The following is a 23,434-nucleotide window of genomic DNA, read 5'->3' as shown; positions in this document are numbered from 1 at the left end:
TTGCCAGGCCCAGACAATAAAACAACATTGATAACTGTACGACTGATAATACTGAATTGTGACACCCTCTGGTTGGTTATATTACTACGGGAGAGGAGTAATTTTCTTTGATAATCCGAGGAGACATTTGGGGGGGTGGGGGGGACGTCTTCATCGTCACCATCATCGGTGAACTATATGTGGAAAGGTAAGTTGTTAATTAAAACTGCAGGGCAGTCAAAAGTAGCCGGTCAACGGCGGCAAATCGCCGTCTATAGCAGCTCTTGCCGCTGCCTACATTTCCCCGATTATACATCCCAAAAATTACCTTTGCATCTGTCTCCACTGAGAGCAACATTAACGAGTGATTGGGTTCCTTGTTCCAACCGAGATGCTACTTTTCCGATCAAAACACAGACCGGGGTGTTATGCCGAAAAGTGCATGCCTGCCGAGATATGCATCCCCTGTCGCGGGAGCGCGCCTCGCTCTGTACAACTGAATATTAACGAAGAAAACGGATTAAAATGTGACCAACGCAGTTACTTGTTCTTAAATTAATTATATCAAAACGTTTTATTAAACCTCTTATGGGAAAATAAACTGTTGTTATTTGGCAGATTCGTTTACAAAATTACGGGTGTTATGAACAACATTAAATCCAAAGTTTTTGTCCGAGGTACGGTTGATTTATTTGTTGTGGTATCTTGTCATGCACACACAACAATAAACCGTGAGAGCCAACGTGAGTTTTTAAACTGCAAAGCTTTATCTTAAGCGGAAGATCAAATGTGTATCTACACAGCACCGCGTTCACAGACCAGTGTGATGCATTCGGAAGCGTCAGAAAGTTATGGTGCATTCAGGAGCATGGGACATTTCCAACTTACAAGGAAAGAGGCATAAAACGGAATAGAACTTAACTCATACAGTAATGTATTAATCCAGAAACAGTGTGGGCTTTCTTACAATACTGGATGCTCTATAATTGTATTTCTGATATTTTTTGATTATGCACATCTGTTAGCTTTTTATTCTGGAAAATCTATAATATTACATAATGTAATATAATATTACAGCAGCAAATTATCAAAGTTTTTCAGGGGATGCATTTTGTGTTCGTCTCTAGAATCCTCGCCGACGATATGATTTTGTGTGTGTGATGAGTGCAAGTGAAATTAAAATAAGATAAGAGATTTCGAAAGAGCGATATCACTGAAATAAATTCAACATGTAAATTCAATTTCAAATTCCAACCTGGTATTTTTATAAAAATTCTACTTTGTTCGTGAAGAAATGTTACGATCGCTTTTAGAACAGAGCTGTGAATAATAATAATAAGATGAATAAAACCTCACCTAATCTGATCTGTTTTATGTGGTGCTAGTAATACAACTTAAACTAATTTTATGCAAATGGAGATTACCTTACCTTGTTCAAACATGATGATAACATCATGTGAAAAATTTATGTTTTAAGAATAATAATAATAAAAAAACAAAGGTTGTTTTTGAAGAATTGATCATTCACATTTTTTGCCTTTTATTCAATTTGAAACATGCACTCTGACTCTATTGTTTAAATAATCACCTGACTTGAAAGCTTCCAAAATACATCAGGGAGACTATTTTTCAAAATTCTCCCTTCCGGGGCTCGGGCACCGGCATAAGTGCACCCTCCTACCTGATAGTGTGTGGCCTGCTACTGTAAAAAAGTTTGACTGCCCTGAAACTGATAATCGAAAATTACTATTTGCACTGTGTCAGACCAAATTCTGACACCACATGCAAACTGTGTCACAAGTAAATCATGTAAATAAAAATAAAATGTAAATAGTTTTACATACAGAATGTAAATAAATGCAAATAAAAGTGTTAAAGTGTTACAGCTCTTTAACAGTTTCGAGTTCCGTCGTTGTGTCCCCCCGAACCCCCCCCCATTTTAAACAATGTCAACTTTGCTTTAATACTGTCATAATTTACCGAATGACAATTAATGACAACAGTCCTGAACATTCATAAAGAGTCATTTATGTTCATAACAGGTGTTATGTCATGTTTATGACAGTGTAGTGTCACTAATTAAAAATGTCGGTATACAGGAATTTGCGTTTACTAAGACTTGTTACTTTTGTTTTGGACTGTTCAATATATATTTGTTTAAAGACGAAGAAATGTTTGGGGGAAATCTGTATTTTTCTGAAAAAGACTGATATTTCCTTAATTTGAAATTTATTAAAAACATTTTGTCAGAAGCTATTCTATTTTTGGAAGCATTTGTTTTGGGTTTCAGGAAAAATAAAGGTAGTGTTGTGCCAGTTCAGACGTGACAAAAAAAACGGCATCAATTCGGGACGTAACGGACTGCGTTACCCATGATGCAATGTGGTCAAAATGGCCACCAACTCATGTGGTCAAAATGGCCACCAACTCCCATCACGCAACACGGCAAAATGGCCGCCGATCAAGATAAGGTTGCTATGGTGATGGCTATAAAAGCCGATCACACACGACAATCTTCCTTCTTCCCTGGCTTTAGCCAACCCGAGAAGACACACACAGCTGTTTCCGTTGGGGTAATCCTACGCCACGTGTTCGAGTTCCTCGCTGGACCGAGAGTTTTCGACGCAACGGTTATTCCCTGCTTTACATAACAGGAGGTCAACTAAAATAAGTACTTTTAAATTCCCTCTGATCAAAAGACTGAGAGACGCCGTATCTCCCAGTGATCGAAGAGGACCCCGCTTTGTCTGGCCAACAAAGCGACTGTGAACCCGGAGGAAGAAACGAAGGAGCTTTTTCCCCGTCCCGCTGCAGCCTGCGGACAACTGCGCTCGTCAAGACGCGTCCAGAAAGCCACACTACTCGGAGCGCTCCGGACCAGCCCCGAGGCACCTCAAAGTAACGGGGTCTCCCCTTTTATTTCTGTCTCACCAATAGGGTGTTTAGAAGTGCCTGGGCAGGCGTTAGAACTTTGTAGGTGTTGGTTAATGCTTTTATTCCACGACGAAGTTGGAATTATTTTGCTGAACATTTTCTTTGTATGTGCATGCATTTTACAATTGATTTTGCTGTGTTGATTTGTGATCCATCAAGAACCCCGACGTGGGTTACTGCTTCATTTCTTTTCATCTTTTTCCCTGCTTTCCCCCCCTCTCTCTTTTCGCTTCTTCTTATCAATTTAATCTCTTTGTCCGAGCTCAAGTCGTGGGCTTTGCTTTAAACTCCCAGTTAGCTGCGCCCTCTCGAAGCGAGGCATTATCCCATCAGCGTAAGCGTGGTTACGTCATTAGGACCTCCCCTCATACGTCATCGTAGCAGCCATCTTGGGAGGGTGACGTGTATCTGAACTGTAGGTAGCTTAGCTGAACTAGCTTTTGGTAAGACATCAAAGCGTCCAGTGAGATTCCCGAAGCTGTTCTGTCTGTCAATGCTGATACGTCAAATGCCGGTGTTTCGAGGGCGGTGTTAAACAACTGTGAGTTAAGTTAAGATCTGCTAACCGCTCATTTTAATCCATTGTTTATTTTTGTTTTGTTCTAATTGCAGTTACATTGGGGTTCTCACAGCCTGCTGGATAAACCTCGTCGGTTAACAGTCCGACCTGATCATTTATTCCAGCATAAATTAGTTCATAACAGCAAATTAACTAATGCATTAGTGGTATAAATACTTACAAGCTTATAGCTAACATCACCACCATTTGAACTATATTTGTTATAGCGGAAATTTGAGTTGAATGATTTATTATTTAAGTTATAATACCAAATTATAATTAATAATAATAATAATAATAAGCATATTCAACCAGCTTATGGCATAACATAAATTGGCTTTTGCCTGGGTGGGCATGAGTCTACTTATTGGCGTTCCTTTAGACTAAATCGAATAACCAGCAACTTATGAATTTAATGAACACAATCCATATTCCAGCATTTTGACTGCTCACCTTGCCAAAAGGGCTATTCAGTCATAATTGATTAAGGAGGTATCATTACTAAATATATACGTGTTTGTGGTGGTTTGAGGTTGTTAACCTGAGGTTTGAATATTGATTTCTGGACTGGAAGTCAGCTAGATTGAAATAGACAGCAGCCAGCGTCTGCTACTTGTCAATCAGAGTCTGTGTTGTGTTCTGCTTTGAAAAGAGAGACCTTGCCTCCATCTGGTGGACGTTGTTTGTAATTGCAGCATAATTGTTTGAAAGAGGGACACGATTCCCCATCTGCTGGACATTGTGTGTAATTACGGCTCAGTCTTCCCAAAGTGAAGGGCACCCTGCCTCCATCTGGTGGCCAGGATAGGTAGTTGCAGTCACGGTTTTAAAGACAGCTTAGATCGCTCAGTGTCCCGGAGGGACCGTTTTGAAAGTCAGTTTCTTTAAACTTGCCTTATGGTTACGCCCTTTTGACACTTTAATTTTATTTTATTAATTTTTCCCCAACTTATTATCAAATCTTAATTTTTTTTCCCCTTTTGAAATTTTTTTTATTTTATTTACTTTTATTATTATTTTATTTTGGTAATTTTTCTTTTCTTTCCTCCCTTATCCCCTTCTGCTCATCATAAGTGGTCAAAATTGAGCTGTGATTTTGAAACTAAGGTTGCAATTTAGCGGTTTTAACTGTCATTCTTTGCCACCTCTGAAGCTCCAAAACACTTTGCTATTTTCCACACATGTGTAGAGCACCTGTTCTGAAATAACTTACATCACAAACAAAGCCACAGCTTTATCATTTAATTACTGGCCGAAAGGTTAGTGGTCCATGTCACTCAAAGTTAATATTCTCAAAGTTAAACAAGCATACTAACCGTTCTTAAAACATAGGAGTTGTAAGTCGCAGGGTTGATTTTCCCCTGCGCAGCCTAATTAAACGCACGTATTTGAACCCACTTCCTGCAGTAAGTGCCAGTCATAGTGCGTGTTTGCTGTTAACAGTTAAAGTGAAGCCACTTAACAGTTGTGTTAGCAGTTGTTTTAGCGCTGAGCTAAACTAAAGTGTATGCGTTGTTACCTAGTGCTAAGCTAAAATACAGCGTTGTTATTTGTTGTCTGTCATTTAGCGCTCTGCTAAACTACAGTGTTGTTACTTGTTGTGTTGTTATCCATAGCTGACAAAGAATGGATAGTAGCGGTTCTTCAGTCAAAGGAGCTGAAGGTTCAGACCCCTCCGTTGGAATGGAGGCCCAGGAAGTCATTAGCTCACTGCTTAAAATGACACCGGACGAACAAACCCGTCTGAATCAGTTTAACATAGAAGACTGTGAGAGGAGAATTCAGGAATTGGTGGAGGAGGTCCAGAGCAAGCCAAAGGGTAGATTGGTAGCAGATGTCTTGGGTGAATTACCTGCATTATACCACCGAAGGTTAGTTAGTTAGAAACTGAGAGGCGTGTTTTAGCTGAGGAAAGAATCAGGGAGCTAGAACAGAGAAGTGTTCAGGGCAGCTGTCATCTCACAGAGGAGCGAGAGGAGGATCGCATTAGCTTGCAGACAGAAGGATCTGAGTGTGAGAACTCCAAAGGAAAACATGGAGATCACACCTGGAGGACATTGGATGAACTGGGCCCTCAGACACCTTCTGAGCGAAGGGTAAGCGAAGGTCAGGACAGATATAGCAGTGTGATACGGAAAGAAATGCCTAAACAACTTACGGTGGCAATCAGGACTGATCCACATGATGTAAATCATGGGAAAACACCTGCTTCCCACCTGACCCCTGACACGGCCCGCTATGATCTTTTCCCCCCTCCAGGGCGACGAGAGCACCGTTCCTGGGACACAGGTGAACCCCACTCCTCTGAACTGCGTCCACAGACAAGAGTTCATGACAGGGAGGGTCCCCCTGCATCCCACGAACAGCCGCCGATGCCAGATAGGTGGTCAGAACTGGAGCCTCCCTCCTATCGTGGTTACCGCAGGCAGGAGTCGTCAGGAGAGGACTCAGATGGACCAGCCCCGATCCCTGAACAGGGACTGCGGATGCGTCAACTTGAGTCCCTGGCCCGAGACATGGAGCGCTTTGATCCTAGCAATACAGAATCCACCATTGATGACTATCTCAGAGAGGTAGAGCGCTGTCTGCTAGACTTATATAGGCCCTCGGCTCGAGAAAAGTTGAGGCTTATCTGGAAAACCACATCCAGAAGTGTCCATGTTTTCATAGAAAGCCTCCCTCCAGCTACACGTGACCGTTACTCAGCTCTTTGTCAGGCTTTAAGAGAAGAATATTCTGTATTCACAGACCCGGCTTCTGCAACTCTTGGAGCTTTGGCAATTCAGCAAAAGAGAACTGAAGCACCAAAAGAGTACTACCGTCGCTTGCGGGCTGCTTATTTTCAGGGACAAAGTACTCCCGGCTTGGAGGAAGAACACACTTTCAAATCTTTGTTCCTCCATAATCTTCATGAAAGCGTGCGTTATGAGGTTACCATGCATTGTAGAACCAAGAAACTTACCATGCAGGAAATCAGGAAATACGCGCAGGTTGCATGGGAAACACGTGTCCGGCCCAACAAAGGAGTCGACAGTGATAAAAAGGTTCTGCAGATTCAAGCCGAACCAGAAAAGAGTTTAGGTCTGGAGGGACATGAGATGCCTCCCTTCAAACCTAAAACTAGATTTGGCCCTAAGAAGCAACATGGTTTTGAGCCGCAGCAGAAGAAAGCTTCCCAGGATAGGAGAGGTCAGCATGGCAGCATGGAAGGTGAGAGGTTTCAAAAATGGCACAGGCTGGATCCAGCTCGATACGGTAAGCAAACTGACAGGCCAGAAAGGTCGAAAAGCACACATGACAACAAAGGCTGGAACCTGCGCATGGAGGAGTCAATGAGAAAGGAGATAGAGGAGACTTTTCGCAGGTCGCTCGCCGAAACAGTGCGTCAGATCACGCCGCAGCCGTCCCAGCCTTCATCCAATCCTGTCGACCCTCCTGGAAAACCAGGCTCAAAACACCCGCCAGCATGATTAGGCGTGGACCAGGCTCCCCCTTCTAACAGAGTTTATCTGATTAAGGGGGGGGACCAACCGAAAATTCACCAACAACCTTCTAAGATCCCATCAACAGGTGATCAGAAAGCCACTTTTCTAAGGTTTTTAGGTGAGCTAAACCATCATGAAAATGCACACCGCTTATACTGCTCGACAGTTATTGGAGGATGTGTAACTGCAAATGCTCTTTTAGACACGGGTTCCGAGATCAGTCTAATGTGCTCAGATTTGTTTGATGAGGTGACCAGAGCTATGGTGTCTCTTGGAAAACCGTTCCAGGTGGAGACCTGTAACGTGGGCATCACTAGCTACACTCAGGATCAGTCATGCATCACCAAACGGGCGTGGTTAGACATCACTTTCCGTGACATGACCCTGGTGCACCCCATCTACATATGTACTTTGGACACAGAACCTTTTCTTGTGGGTCAGGACCTGTTGAACAGGTTAGCCCCACTCATTGACTGCTATCATGGTCATCTTTGGGCCCAAGTGGGGACTCCCAAGCCCCTCACTTCTGGAAGTGGACTGTCCGTCCCTATCCACCAGGTGACCTGCTCAGAAGAGCCCAAAGAACTTTTAGCACCATTTCTGCCTTCAACAGAGCCGATTTCGAAATCCTCTGACACACCACCGCTTCTCAGCGATCAGAGAACTTCTCTCTGCATCCACACATCTTTCCTCTGCTCACTTAAACACTCTGGAGTTGAACCCTATAACCCCAGAGTGGCTGAAGGTGTGCACCTGGAAAGCACATTCATGCCAGACGTGCTGCTGGCTCTTTGGTCAGAGAAATCTGCGATCAGCAGAGATCTGTACAGCTCTCTGTGCCGTGAAAAGCCCCATCTGGCTGAAACAAAACACAGCCACTACTTGCTCTCAACAGACTGGCCTCGCCGGCTTCTGAAAGCAACGGGGGTGTGCATACTTTATGCACAGATTGGCACAAGACAGCTCTCTCATCCTTTCAGCATTGTGGAGAATTTACATCCTCCAATATTTGTTGGTGCTGATCTTCTGGTACGGCTGGGTGCACAGCTGGACACTTGTAACCAGGTCCTGTGGGCCCAAGCTCACGTGACCCCAAGTTCCTTCCTGGGCACCCCTGAAGCCATGCGATCAGGGCAAACCATCCCACAGGCTTGCCAGGTGGCTAGCGAAACAAACATGCTAATACCACCACAGACTGCAGGTGTACCTATTAGATTAGCCATCTTGAAAGGTCAACAAATACAGAGCACACAGGTTTTCTTCCAACCCCTTTCTTATTTCCAGGAATCCAACCTGGTCATCCGGGGCACACCCCTGCTTGAGCTGAACAACCGCTCAGCTTACCTGTTAGTGGAGAATCCAACCCACATGCCGATCCAAGTGGTGGCGAAGAAACCTCTTGGGGTGCTCATCGAAAGCTCTTTCCACGACTTTGAGCTGAGCATTCCCGTCATCGGAGACCTGCCCTTATTCTTGACCGGCAGACAGGACTCCCCAGACACCGTGTTTACTTTTCCTTCCAACATGATCCAAATCAGGCGACATGAAGCTCGGCCTGCTGGATCCATTTGTGGTGCTACGCTTGAAGCTGAAGGAAACCTGTTGGTGTATGCGACAGCAACCAACCCAACAGAACCAGCACCAAATCAACCAGAGAACTGGGACTCACCCACTGAGCCCTGCCCTGGCTTCGAAACAGAAATCATGCAACAGCTGGAAAAAGCTGATGCACTGACCACTGAAACAGAGGAAACAGCACTTAAGGAGCTGTTTTATGAGTTTCAGCCCATTCAGCCCAAAGATTCAAACGAACTTGGGATCACATTGACACATGTCCACGACTCACCAGTAGGAGAACACAGAAGCTGCAAAGCTAATCTGAAAACTCTCCAACAGATGGCGTCCTGGCCCTTAACGGCCAAGGACACCCAGGAGTGTGTACAAGGCTGCTTAACCTGCAGCCAGTTACAACCCACACGACCGCCAGACCGAGCCCTGCTTCAGCGAAGGGGGGTTATATCTCTGTGGTCACATTTGCAGACTGACTGGATCGGTCCAGTCCCTAAATCGTCAAGAGATAACAAATACCTTTTGACAATAACAGGCAGTTTCACAGAATGGGTCGAATGTTTGCCGGCACCGAAAGACACCGCTGTCACCACAGCAGCCCTGCTGCTAAATCACGTTTTCAGCCGGTGGTGCCTTCCCCTGTCCATCGACTCGGACAGAGGAACGCATTTCACGTCAAACATTCTGACCGTGCTTTCTGACATGTTGGGCGTGGAAGTTAAATTCCACATCACCTACCGCCCAAAGTCATCCAGACAGGTGGAACGAATGAACTGCACCGTGGTCAGCATGTCAAAGGAACATGCCAGCAGCCATGGCAGGGACCGGGACATAAAGCTTCCCCTGGTCCTAATGCTAATCCGCTCTACCTCACCATGCTCCACAGGGGTGACACTTTTCCAGATGACAGGAAGACAAAGGACACTTCCCCTGAATCTCATCTACCAGCCCGAAGACGTCAGTGTGACAACCGTCTACACAGCACACCAGTGCGTCACTGACTTAAAAGACCGTCTCCGAACGACTTTCGCGTGGCCTCGAAAGAACCTAGAAACCAGCGTGCAAAGTCCAGAGTACACATGGGTTCAAGCGAACCAAACTAAACCGTCCATCAAACTCTCCTCACAGGGAACGGAGCCTAACTCCGCCCCCGCCGAAGAGAACAATGCATAGCATTAAATAGGACAAGTGCATGTTCAATCAGGACACTTTAAACATGCACTAATAAAGCAAGTGTCCATACATAACTTCACGTCTATAATTTCACACTCAGCCATAACACCATGCATTGCTTTGGAAACGCTCACAGAAGTGGTGAAGAATGACATGATGTATACCCAGGTTGTTAGAGATTTAATGCAGGACCTCACTCGAGAGGTTAGTTCATCCATGAATAGCCTTGCTGAAGGACGGATTCCTCCGTACCTGGTACCAATAGATTTGGTCGAAAAGGTTCTCAAATCTGCCTCTAGTGAAACACTGCAACCACCACAAACACACCTGGCGTACAGCCTAGGTAGTGCAATTCCAATATTTGTAAATCCTGACAACTTGGAGATAGGATTTATGCTAAACCTTCCCATCATTGAAAGAGCTAATGTGTATAGGCTTAAATCAGTATTGAATGTCGGTTTTTGGCAAGGTGAGACCCACGTACACCTACAAACTCCCTCAATATTGGCCTATCATGATGCTGATCCCAAGCTTTATTTAGTCCCTAATTTGGATTTGTGTACCAAAATCAAAGACATCCACTGGGTATGCCCAAGCAACCCATTTATCAGAGACGTTACCAATTACCTGTGTGGTCTAAGGAATGAATCTCCTGAACAAAACTGTCAGGCTAGAATGACCCTTAAAGATGCAGGTGTGGAAACCGAAATTGAGCGGGCAGGTAACCGCTGGCTCGTTAGCACCCCAGAGGCAGAAGCCCTGTTATCCTACGAGCAGCATGACACAGTTACTAGACTAAAACTGCCCAACCAAACCATTTTCTGTTCCCCACCTCAAGGCGCTGTAGTCCACATCGGAAACATGGTTCTGCATCACCTTGACGTTGACAAATATGACTCAGAGATTGAAATAATAGATGTCTTTAAGTGATACAACTTTGGCATTGATGTCGGCATTGAAAGACAGCTTTTACTTGCAGGTACCCAGCTGATTAAATTCAGTCTCACTCCATCAGAGTTGAGCTCGGTCCCTCTGCTTCGCTTCCCCAGAGCTACAGAGTCGACCGACACTCACATTATGACCATTATTGTGGTTCTCCTTGTATTTGGATGGGCCATCACTACTGCGATGGCGTATGCAGCATACAAGCAGATCAAACAGTTGCAAACCAGGATTGATGCCCTCACCTTTGTCGCTCCCAGGTTCGTAGCACCAGCTCCTTGAAGGCCATAAGCTGATTAGACTACGAACCGCTGTCTCTTTCCTTTCCCTTTTTCCCTCTCTCCTTTCTTTGGTTCAAAGTTCAAACCTGATGACCAATGAATGTATTGACAATGGTGATTGTGAAGTTTGCATTTCTTTTTTTTTATTATTACTTTATTGTTGCCTTATTAGCCAATAGAAATGACTAGCTATAGCTTAGTCCTGCCCAGGCTAGGTCACTGACCCAGGCACAATGAATGCTTTGTTTTTCCTCCTCTTGGATGATGAACTGAACTGCATGAATCCCAATGGACTACTAGAAGGACTATTAGGTTGTTCCACTCATGCACAACGGATTTTCGTCACGCCAGAATGGACTTGGTTGTACCTTTAAAGACTGTGACCAGCATCCCACTCTTCAAAGCTAAAGGGGGGTATGTTGTGCCAGTTCAGACGTGACAAAAAAAACGGCATCAATTCGGGACGTAACGGACTGCGTTACCCTTGATGCAATGTGGTCAAAATGGCCACCAACTCATGTGGTCAAAATGGCCACCAACTCCCATCACGCAACACGGCAAAATGACCGCCGATCAAGATAAGGTTGCTATGGTGATGGCTATAAAAGCCGATCACACACGACAATCTTCCTTCTTCCCTGGCTTTTAGCCAACCCGAGAAGACACACACAGCTGTTTCCGTTGGGGTAATCCCACGCCACGTGTTCGAGTTCCTCGCTGGACCGAGAGTTTTCGACGCAACGGTTATTCCCTGCTTTACATAACAGGAGGTCGACTAAAATAAGTACTTTTAAATTCCCTCTGATCAAAAGACTGAGAGACGCTGTATCTCCCAGTGATCGAAGAGGACCCCGCTTTGTCTGGCCAACAAAGCGACTGTGAACCCGGAGGAAGAAACGAAGGAGCTTTTTCCCCGTCCCGCTGCGTCCAGAAAGCCACACTACTCGGAGCGCTCCGGACCAGCCCCGAGGCACCTCAAAGTAACGGGGTCTCCCCTTTTATTTCTGTCTCACCAATAGGGTGTTTAGAAGTGCCAGGGCAGGCGTTAGAACTTTGTAGGTGTTGGTTAATGCTTTTATTCCACGACGAAGTTGGAATTATTTTGCTGAACATTTTCTTTGTATGTGCATGCATTTTACAATTGATTTTGCTCCATCAAGAACCCCGCCGTGGGTTACTGCTTCATTTCTTTTCATCTTTTTCCCTGCTTTCCCCCCCTCTCTCTTTTCGCTTCTTCTTATCAATTTAATCTCTTTGTCTCAAGTCGCGGGCTTTGCTTTAAACTCCCAGTCAGCTGCGCCCTCTCGAAGCGAGGCATTATCCCATCAGCGTAAGCGTGGTTACGTCATTAGGACCTCCCCTCATACATCATCGTAGCAGCCATCTTGGGAGGGTGACGTGTATCTGAACTGTAGGTAGCTTAGCTGAACAAGCTTTTGGTAATACATCAAAGCGTCCAGTGAGATTCCCGAAGCTGTTCTGTCTGTCAATGCTGATACGTCAAATGCCGGTGTTTCGAGGGCGGTGTTAAACAACTGTGAGTTAAGTTAAGATCTGCTAACCGCTCATTTTAATCCATTGTTTATTTTTGTTTTGTTCTTTATTTCCACATATATATTTTGCATGTTTTAGTTTAGTAATGAGTAAGAATTCCAAAGTTGTTGAATCAGAGAATTACTGTAACAGGGAATTGCTTTTGGTTCAATAAAACCAACGACTGCGGAATAGACATTGTTTTGTGTTCAGTCCAATTCACAGTTGCCTGGGTATTCAGAATTCAGAGCTAACCTCCTTTGGAGTTAACATCTGATATTAATACAGAGACAATATCATTGGATGGTGATAAGGAATAAGGATTTAAACTCTAATTGCAGTTACATTGGGGTTCTCACAGCCTGCTGGATAAACCTCGTCGGTTAACAGTCCGACCTGATCATTTATTCCAGCATAAATTAGTTCATAACAGCAAATTAACTAATGCATTAGTGGTATAAATACTTACAAGCTTATAGCTAACATCACCACCATTTGAACTATCTTTGTTATAGCAGAAATTTGAGTTGAATGATTTATTATTTAAGTTATAATACCAAATTATAATTAATAATAATAATAAGCATATTCAACCAGCTTATGGCATAACAGTAGATACCTGTCTTTTTTATTTTTCAGTCAGACAAAAGTTCTGTGTGGAATATTTTATGTTTCTTTTTATTTCATCATGTATGCTAAGAACTTGTATGCACTTGTATGTGAGCAACTTTAATTTTGGAGTTTGGTAAATACATCAACTTTACAAAGACTCATAATTTGTAAGTTGCATAAAGTTAATGAACTTCAAGAGTTGCTATATATAAATAAATGTTGGACTTTAAGATATAAAATGTCTCTGGCTGTAACAGAATGGAGTAGGATATAGATCACCATATCTGGTACTAAATAGTGATAAAGTGCTGTGCTACAGTTGTAAAGAGTTTTTTTTACATTTCTTTTATTCTGTCCTATAAGATGAAATTACAATTTTAAAGGCAAGGTGTTTTTGTTCACTTTAAAAACATACTATTGCATTACCTGTACCAAGATATTCAGTTAGTGTTTTACAATTCAAATGCTGACCTTCATGTCTTTCAGCTTTCATGAAAAACAGGTCAAAAATAGTACTGACAGTCCCATCAGCTGCAACTAAGAATGAGAACTCTGTTCACAGCAGGAAAGAAGAGGCAAATTAGACCAACTGACAGTTTTTATTCTAATCCTGTTTTTCTTTAAATAAAACCCCGCTTGTATCATAAAATCAACAAAAGATAAAGGCACAGTCAGCTATACAGCTCGGGTACGCCAGCGAGGGTTATAAACAAAATGTAACTTTATTTCTAAAGAACATAACAAAAAAAAATAACAAATGAACAAAATCCAGGTTATTTCTCATTGATAATGAGGGTTCCTCCTTCAACATGTCAAGAGACACAAGGCTGTGGCATCAGAGCAGAGTTCTACTATAATTTTATAAGTAGCTGACTGTCACGGTTTACACAGTTCTGTTTTTTTGTATGTTTATGTTTAGTCACATTCTGCCTGCTTTCCTCTGTTGCTCTCTTTCGCCCCCTGTTGCCACTAGCTTTCTCTCCCAGCTCCTTCTCCACACCTTTGCTTAATTTACCAATCTTCCCCCGCCTTTGTTCCTGTTCCTCTCCTCACAGTATTTGAGCCCCTCTCATTTCTCCATTCCCTGCTGGTTTCTCTGCTTTGTTCTGCACTGCTTTAACTCAACTACCTTTGCTACTCGTCTTGCTTTGTGTCACCTTGCCTCATCGCTTCCTCGTGTTCCACCCCACACACCGGACATGTTGTGGTGCATAAGCGCAGCAAAGCAACATGCACGCATCTTACCCTTAGGTTAGCTTTTAATATTAACCAGTCAATAAATGTACACTAGAAGCATAATACATGCGTGCAAGTTCTAATTTCAGATGCGTATACACTTCTCTTTGGCAGGGAATAAACGGGAAAACAACATCCTGTCTCAAAGTTCACTTTTGGAAGTATCCCAAAATGAGAGTTGTTGGAAATAAAGCGCCATGGATGATGTAGTTGTGACAAGCTAACAAACTAAAATATGCAATTTCTAATCAGATATGGTCAAGACACAGACTTTTAGGTAATCAGAACATAGGATATGTATCTGGTAATTTAATACCTTACCCACATATCACTGATTATTTCTGTTTACTGGGGCATTCCTCAAATGACCTCAAATTTAGAACAAGCAGTGCACCTGCGTCGCGGCCATCTTGTGGTCGGACAAGCTTTGTAGAGTGGTGAAGCAGACAGCTCTGTCCCAAATATTGCATCAGCAAATATGATGGTAACAAAGAAACACTATCATGATCTCTGCACTAGTACTGGTCTGATTCTCATCTGTCGCATTATACAGCTCTGCCCCATTTCTCAGTCTTCATCAGATCCACCTGCACCACTGACCATATAACCAGCCCTCAAACCAGTCACCAGTGCCAGATTATTACGAGCCACCTGTGAGTTTAATCCAGCGTTCTGTATCCTGTCTACCTGCCTGTTACATGACCTGTTCTGCCTCCTGATTCTCTGAGCCTGCCTAACCCCTGTCCAACCTGATTTACTGCCTGTTATCTAACCTGTTCCCGTGCCCTGACTGCTTTGGATTTTCCTTTGATCTCTGATTACCTGGCTCTGACCCTGGACCTACTCTCAGACTTTGGATTCTGGTTATTCTCCTTGTTCATCCTGCCTGACGTTGCCATCACGGTTCTGACCCTTTACCTGTCCTCTGATCACTGAACTCCTGCCAGTTCTTTGAGAAACAACTGGAGAACTTTTCTGACCGGATTCTGGATCGCATTAAGAATCGTAAGAGCGTGTAAGCGGGAGGGCTTTACAGTTCAGCTCTAACTTTGTTTATTTGATTACAAGGGATCCGTTTTATATGATCCATTTATGCGGGTCTATCTAGCAACAAAAAATACACAAACAAGCAGACAGCTGTGATGGACTCAGGAAGGGGTGTTTTTGGTTTCAGCAGAGAGACACTCGACAATCTAGTAACACAAAGCAAATATTATTCTTGTGAGACATCTGCAAATGACCTCAGAGCCGTTTACTTTCTGAGAACGGGTTATTGAGGGATCAATCGAGTTTAAACAGACGTGATTATCCATTAGCCAAACGTCATCGAGCTGTTTAAACAACCTCGTGCCAATGTGTTAAATCTTCAGTTTTAACCCACTAACTGAACGATAATGTAACGACCCTCTTGTTCTCTGCTAACAAAAATAAAACATCTCTATTTTCATGGAAAGATGGTTGGAAATGAAATGGAGAGGACTGGGTTCGCTCTCCCTGCTGCATGCGCACTCCCGACGGGGGACACAGATTCTTGCGGGGATAACTCAGAAGTATTTCTCACTGTGTAATTTGCTTGTTCAACCATCTGGGAAACTGGAGTTGATTTCCAGGGGGTGGAGCTAATCTAATTTATTTGAGAAATGCCCTAATACTGACCCATGACGAAAGTTCTCTCCGCAGAAGCACAAAACTGTGGACCGTACTTTAAATGTAAAGTGTAAATTTACTCTTTTAAAAACATACTTGTTGTCAGGGTTCTCTGTGTTGTCCTGCTCTAACTCTACTCCTCAGGTGTGTCTAGTTGGCTGAGGGGGCGTGGCCCACACCTGCGGCTCGTTGCAAGCGGCTTCCTCTGGCTTCTTAAGCAGAGCGCTGACAGATGGAAGACGCCAGAGCCTTAACCAGTCGCGTTTTTGGTGCTTGGATGCACTCACCTGTCTTGACGTCTTGTCCGAAGAACCAGACCTTCAGAATCCTCTCGCTTAGATTTTGCTCTGGCTCACCCCTCATACTCCCTGGATGTTACCCAGCGGGGCCTGAGATTCCCTCTTCCGGATTCTACTGGTTCTTCCCTCACTCTGGTCAATTCATCTGTCACCCATTTCCGAGGAGGCTCGCTCTGGATCCCTCACCAGTTACATCTGCCGCCCTCGGCCACTAGCCGCCAAACACCGACAGGGGTACGATCACAGAGTTTCCTCGGCGCAACTTCTCCCCGGTTAGGTCCGCCCAGCTTTATGTCTCTCCAGCAGTGACGTTCTGACCCTGCCGAGTCGCCTGTAGTCCCATCTTTTATATCTGCCTTTTTCCTATATAAACATCTTAAAACTGTGCTTTGCTTCCCGATCGTTTCTGCATGTGGGCTCGTCATCTGAAAACCATGACACTTGTAAGGCGTTACGTGGCCAGTGCATTTCCTCAAAATGACCAGATTTGATTTCTCTAATGAAAACTGGGGACGTCTCTGATTTTGTTAAGCACAGAATCTCTGCCTGGGGGTTGGTTTGTTTTGTCTGAACTGCAACGATGATGGGGTGGGCAAGGTGTGTTCAGCAAAACTCTTCTACGTCGAGACAGCGGCAGGACCAGGTAAATACTTTTTTACTTCATCATGATACACTGAAATCGGGGATATTTCCGGGGACAGCTTTTGCCCGGGACAGGTCATCCAAAACGGGGTCTGTCCCTAGAAATTGAGGACATCTGGTCACCCTACCAAAGGGGTGGAGTGATATTACACACTTGGGAAGAATACATAATGCGCCTTATAATTCGGTGCATTTTATATCCTAAAAGATACAGTAGATTTTTTTTTTACCATTTAGCTCTTTAATTACTAGATTAGGAAGTATGAACCAGATTTCAGATTATCTGTGTAACTGTAGCCAGGCTGTTGGTCCAGACAGGCTGAAGCTATCTGCATGCTGCACTAATCTGATGCAGAAGCACCACAGTTATGGTGACATTACCGCAGTGTGAAAAGCTCTTGGACACATTTAGACACAGATGTACATTATTTCTCACTTCTTTAAGTTTCATTAAAGCTCATCACCTCTAAATATGTGTTTTCCTTGTGTAAGACAACAATTGAGATGTATGTAATCTAAAATAAAAAGTACTATGAGTGGTATTCTCACCAGAGTAAGACCCTGGATGTTAAAGGAAACTAAAAAAAAGACTAAAGTCAGATTATCTGACAGACGATCATTTATCAAAGAGGTGTTACCATTTGTTTATGCACATGAACGGCTGACTAGAGTGTCGTCATATTTAAATGATTCCTTACCCAACAAAAGTCATCTGTTTGGGACGGGACAGTTCACTGACACCTGTTTCTATCACCAGATGTAAGTTTCACCTTTTCTCATCATTTCTATACTTCTATATTGATGACTGTGTATTTGATGCAGTGGTATATGTAAGGGTAAGTTGTTAGTATAAGTTTAGCAATTTTTTTTTTTTTTATCTTTATACTCTGCAACACAAATTAATTTCATCTCTGAAATAATCTGGCAAATATGTTTAACTTTTACCCGGATTATCTAAAGTTTTTCAAAGAAAGAAGGCCAGAAAAAAAAAACTTTTGTTAATTGTCACATTCCAGAAGAATAATTAAAAATAGCACTCCTGTTAATAAAAACTAATCTATGCAAAAAAGCTTCTGTCAAAATTAAACTCAAACACCACGATTTTCTTAAATTCAGGATAGATGATGTTTAACTAGTAAACATTAAACCTGTGTGATCCAACGAGGCAGACCGCTCTCCTCTTACCAACCCCAAGCAGCAGCAGCACTGACTGAGAAAGAAAGGAGTCCATGTTTTCATGGACTCCAACCTGAGCCCTCAGCAAATATTCTCAATACCAGCGTCAAGGATTCCCAGATTTGTTTCACAGTCCTGCCCAACAATTTGCAGGCTTGATGTCAGAGATGTCATGTAGTTTCTCTGTAAATAGTCTCACAAGATGACCAAGTTTATCAGGGCCTACTTTACTCATCTTAGTTCTTACTAGGATAAAATGCAAAAAGATTTATTTCTTATAAATCTGGAGGAGTTTAAGTCGATTTTAGAGGACAAAGACATTAGCTCACTTGGCTCTTGTAAATACCAAATGTTTAATGCTGTGTGACTAAAATATTATTGCATATTTAGTATTTAAAGTAAATATTTTTAAATGAATTACAATATTTTTTTTATTTTTACTTTGGAAAAGTGTAAACCTGTATTGTTGTTCATCCTCAATTGTGTTACCATGACTACAGTCTGATGCTCCAATTTTCATATTTTCTTTGTAACAGAGCTCAGTTTGTTCTCAAATACATCTCAGCAAATAATAATCAGTTATCCCTGATTGCTTTTAAGCTCGGCCAATTAAACGTGCCGCCCTCTCTGCTGGATTCCACTAAATCTGTGTTTAAATGCCCCAGATATCATTCTGTTGAAGGCCCCATAAAACCCGCTGACTCTAGCAATTCCTGCACTTCTACTGCCTTTAGTTTCTTATCATTTAAAATAACTCTTTGAAATATTATTGTGAAGCAACTGTTGCTCAAAGAGTTGTCTCTGGCAATTTAAAAGTTGTGGGTTCCTACCCTGCCATATGTTGATATACCTCTAGGCAAATGACTTAACCCCAAGTTACATATCAATCCTCGTAATAGAGTAGGAACTATAGTGTGGCTCTAGTCTAAAACACTTAGGGCCTGATTTTCAAAGATTCCAAATAATGACGGCTAAATTACGTTGAACAGGGAGAGCAAAAAGTGGGCGTGTTGCACCTGATCATCAAAGATTGTGTTCCTAGTGAATAAGAAGTACAGATTTGGTCCGGTCCATTTAAACGAGTAAACTGCGTCTCCTGCTGGCAGTTTGGGAGCTGCTGCCAAAGAAAGAGGAAGATCAAACCCTTCACATAATTACTCCAGACACCGTTTTTAATGAATGGAGAATTTCTGCTGTTAAATGTTGTCTTAGAGACAATATTAATTATTCTTTAAAATAAAAAAATATGTGTTGTATTGTCAGCAGACGTTCTGCAAAACTGAAGAAAAAAACGTTATTTTATGTCTCACTTTAATAAAAAAATATTACTGCTGAGAAATCAGATTTATCCATTTATCATTATTCTACCAGTTCATGTGTCTGACAGTGGTCATGTCAAATCAAAAGCTGAGCAGAGCTTCTCCATCTCTTTTGACTGAAACCTCCTTCCAGTCGTTGAAGGACGGTAATAATGATAAAACTGTTTAAAAGAAAAATAACATAAATAGGTCTATCCACGTTTACCCAGCATCTCCCCATTGACTGCTGGAGATAGGCACCAGCTTCCCCGCGGCGCTGCATGGATAAGCAGGTAGAGAAAATGGATGGATGGTAGTTACAGAGGCCGTATTGGAACAAGAAGGAAGCGAGTCACTTGTTGACCCGCTGCTCTAGAATAACCACACCTCTCAGAATAACACACACAAAAAAGTGCAAAAAAATTAAGGCTAATTTACTATTGGGAAAGCAATCCTTCTTGCTTGGTGCTTGGTGACTTGCTGGTGGGAAGATTCAAGGGACTCTTAATCTTCTGTTTTTAGGTGTTAGTCTTCAAGCAACATTAATTGGTAGCAGCGATGTTTCAGTTTAGTAACCAGAACAATGCAACATTTGTAGTTTTACAGCCAACAGTTCTGTTAAACACTTTAAAATGGTAGGAAAATAACAGCAGCAACACGAACAGGGAGAAAAAAATATCTGCACAAAGCACTCAAAGGTAAATGGCATATTTTATCTAAAACAAGGTGATTTGTGTTGAAAAAAAATACATATAAAAACACACAATGGAAAAAATACACATAAAATTCTAACCATGTTGGAAACTAAATGTTAAATTACACTTAGAAAGTTATTTTAATGTTGGAACTGTTTGAATATTCAAATATATTTCAAAACAGAAGTGATTTGCGTTAGATAGGACAACACCTTTCACAGAGACTTCTCTCTGGTAGAATGTGACAACTGTCAACAAGCTATTTCACCTCAGCTAAAGGATCTAATGGACGTATGTGTCACATTTACGAAGTTAGACTCTATTCATTTTATGTGTGATTTCATGCAGAATTTACAAAATCTTTTATCTTTTTCCCCTTAATTTATATCAGAGATCTAGTTTTATTGACAAACTTTCATTTAATTTAACAACGGATGGATCCAGAGGGTAGATCAGTCATCTCATCGGTAGATTGTGTGCTTGATACCAGCTTTATCCTGTCACTTGTCGATGTGCCCCTGGACAAGGCACTTAACCCTGTCATGTTTACCGATGTACTCAGGACGACCACACGGCACTAAAAGTTTTAAGAATTTTATTATGAAAGGCTGCTGGATGGTGGGTGATGAAGTCCAGAGGATCAGGGTTACAGAGGATCGGAGGTTTAGGTGATGGCAGGGGCTGACGGACCGGAGCGAGAGTCCATAATAACCGGGTGGCCAGGAAAGCTCAGTGCTGCTCGGCTAGCAGACCCCGTAGCAACACCAGGCACAGATCAGAGTTTCTCCAGGGCGGCTAGTTAGGTTAGCAGTTCTTTGGAGACACGGGGGCACAGAGCTGAGCTTCTCCAGGAACCAACAGCTGAGTACAGAGTTTTTAGAGAAACTGGCAGCACTAACCTTAAACAAGAGAGCAAAACAACTCTTCCAAGGCAAAAAACAGGGACTGGCATGGAGTGGTGGATAACAGAAGACGGCCAGTGCTGAACCAAAGACAGATGGAGGTTTAAATAGAGCACTAACAGGTGAAACAAGGGTCTGGCTAATTAACTGGTAAATGATTATCAGGTGTGACTGACTGCTGAGGAGGTGAAGTTAAAATTGACACAAAATAACTGATGACTGAAAACTAGCAATAAATACAGTCAAACCTAACCCAAAAGAGATGAAAAAATGAAAATAACAGAAAAACAAAGCCAAATCAAAACTCAACCATGACAAACCCCAGTTGCCCACCAATCAGCATATCAGTGTGTGAATGTGTGTGCGACGAGGAGAGTGTGAGTGGTCCGTACAAATAGAAAAGCGCTATAAAAACCATTTACCATTCAGGATAAACTCTTTATCCTTAAAAGAGTTTAAGGCTTTAGATAAAATAAGTGGATGGATGATTATTTAATGGTTGCAAACCAGCAACTTTCCTAAAATCTGGATAGAAAACATTTGATTGGCCAGAATTAAATTTGTATGTTTGATATTTGTAACGTTTTTACAGCTACAGGAAGTGTTTAATAAACTACTTTTTCCAACAGAGACAGACCCTTGAAACAAAAATGAAACACAAAATATTTGCACCTGACCGAGGAGAGATGAAGCTGAATGTTTTTCTGCTCATTCTGTTGGGTAAGTGGCTCTGTACAGACATCATAATGTTGGTAAATCCTTATGGTTTAAGTTAAATTTGTAAGCAGGACAAAAAAGCCTTTTTAAAATCAAAGTTATATAAAACGGATTGGGTATCTTTTGTTCTCTACTTTAAAACTATCTAGTGCTTAAAATCAATGAGCATTTCTTTCTGTCAATAGGTCAGTGCTGTGTAATGTTTTGTCATCTGTATGAGTATCACTACATTAATGTTAATAAGAACTGGACTGAAGCTCAGCAGTACTGCAGAGAGAAACACACGGACCTGGCAACAGTGTCTGACATGGAAGGCCTGAAGAGACTCCTCAGAACTCCCCAGGAATGACAGAAGCTTGGATTGGTCTGTATGATCAAACAAACGGTATCAGGAGATGGTACTGGTCTCTGCCTGGAGTGGAGTTCAGTGAAGATGAGACAGAGTGGAACAGCGGAGAGCCAAATGATCTCAATACTGAAAACTGTGGGTGTATTTTAAAAAGTCTAAAGTGGATTGACATTTCATGTGGGCGACGTGAACATTTTCTCTGCTATGACGGTAAGAATATGTTTGTTTGTTTGTTTTTTTATTGGTTCTCCAAAACGCTGACAAGAAAGCATCCAGACCAGAAGGCATAGTTTCAGCTGAGGCAAGAGTTCTGGCAAAAATTGTTAACTGAGTTTGAACAGGTTTGATAACTAGGATACAATTAAAATGTGTGTATTCATCTTTAAATGTGCATAAATAGATTGAATTGACTTTTATTCTTTGCTAAAATGCTGTGAGACGATATTTGTTATGAACTGGAGCAACAAACTGAATTTAATATTTGCATTGAGGAGGAAGAATTCTAAAAAAAAATTTCAATTTATGCATTATTTCTTTTTACTGCTGAAACTGTTGCTGACTTAAAATAATGATCCTGTTGACATTGACTGTCATTCCACAGAAAGAAATACTTCAGATAAATTCTATCTGATTAAACAAGAGAAGACCTGGTTGGAGGCTCAGAGTTACTGCAGAGAGCATCACACAGACCTGCCCAGTGGACTGGATCAGCTCCAGGATGAACGACTGAAGAATGTTTTGAGCTCTAAAGGTCGAAAAAATGTGTATATGGGACTTATGAGAGACACCTGGAGGTGGTCAGATGGAAGCAGTTTTTCTTTCAGACACTGGAACAAAGACTTTGATGATGAGCGATACAACAGTGGTCAATGTGCCATGACTGTGTTTGATGATGAAGGCAGATGGAAGAATGAGAACTGTACTGTCAGAAAACCCTTCATCTGCTATGGTGAGTTTTTAATTAACATTAACATTTGTGATGATAGCAACACATTTACCCATTAAATGTCTAAAATATGAACTGGATTATTACATTGTTTTTTCTTTTCTTTTTTTTGAAGATTACAAAATATATCATCATTATTTCAGTGGTGAACAATCCTGTCAATAAGCCTGAATTTTACATCCAGAAAATGTTCACCTTACATTTGCATCTATGCACATTTATGTTGAGATTTAACAATTTTGTGATTAAACATAAACATGACCAGGTATTAGGAAAATAAAGGGCCTGTACAGCTGCACTCTATTCTTAGAATTGTCATGCAGGGTTGTGGTTGGAACGATGGGCAGGTGTGCCTTGATACCACCTTACTGTCATGGTTGAGTTTTGGTTTGGCTTTGTTTTTCTGTTATTTTCATTTTTTCATCTCTTTTTGGTTAGGTTTGACTTTATTTATTGTTAG

At 42.1% G+C, this 23,434-nt stretch overlaps 1 protein-coding gene across 1 annotated transcript in view; it reads left to right on the top strand.

Annotated features, from left to right (window-relative positions):
- The window catches only part of LOC105924484 (C-type mannose receptor 2), a 56,643-nt gene that overhangs the window by 26,235 nt on the left and 6,974 nt on the right, over window positions 1-23,434 (top strand). Inside the window, exons 2-4 of the mRNA XM_036146981.1 lie at window positions 21,592-21,682; window positions 21,865-22,014; window positions 22,621-22,977. Coding sequence (XP_036002874.1) covers window positions 21,613-21,682; window positions 21,865-22,014; window positions 22,621-22,977 — 577 coding nt within the window. The 5' untranslated portion in view covers window positions 21,592-21,612. The remainder of the gene's footprint in view (window positions 1-21,591; window positions 21,683-21,864; window positions 22,015-22,620; window positions 22,978-23,434) is intronic.

Source organism: Fundulus heteroclitus, chromosome 14 (assembly GCF_011125445.2).
Source record: "Fundulus heteroclitus isolate FHET01 chromosome 14, MU-UCD_Fhet_4.1, whole genome shotgun sequence".
Taxonomy (NCBI): Eukaryota; Metazoa; Chordata; class Actinopteri; order Cyprinodontiformes; family Fundulidae; genus Fundulus; species Fundulus heteroclitus.
Note: the sequence above shows the minus strand (reverse complement) of the source record. Positions and strands in the feature narration are given on the sequence as shown.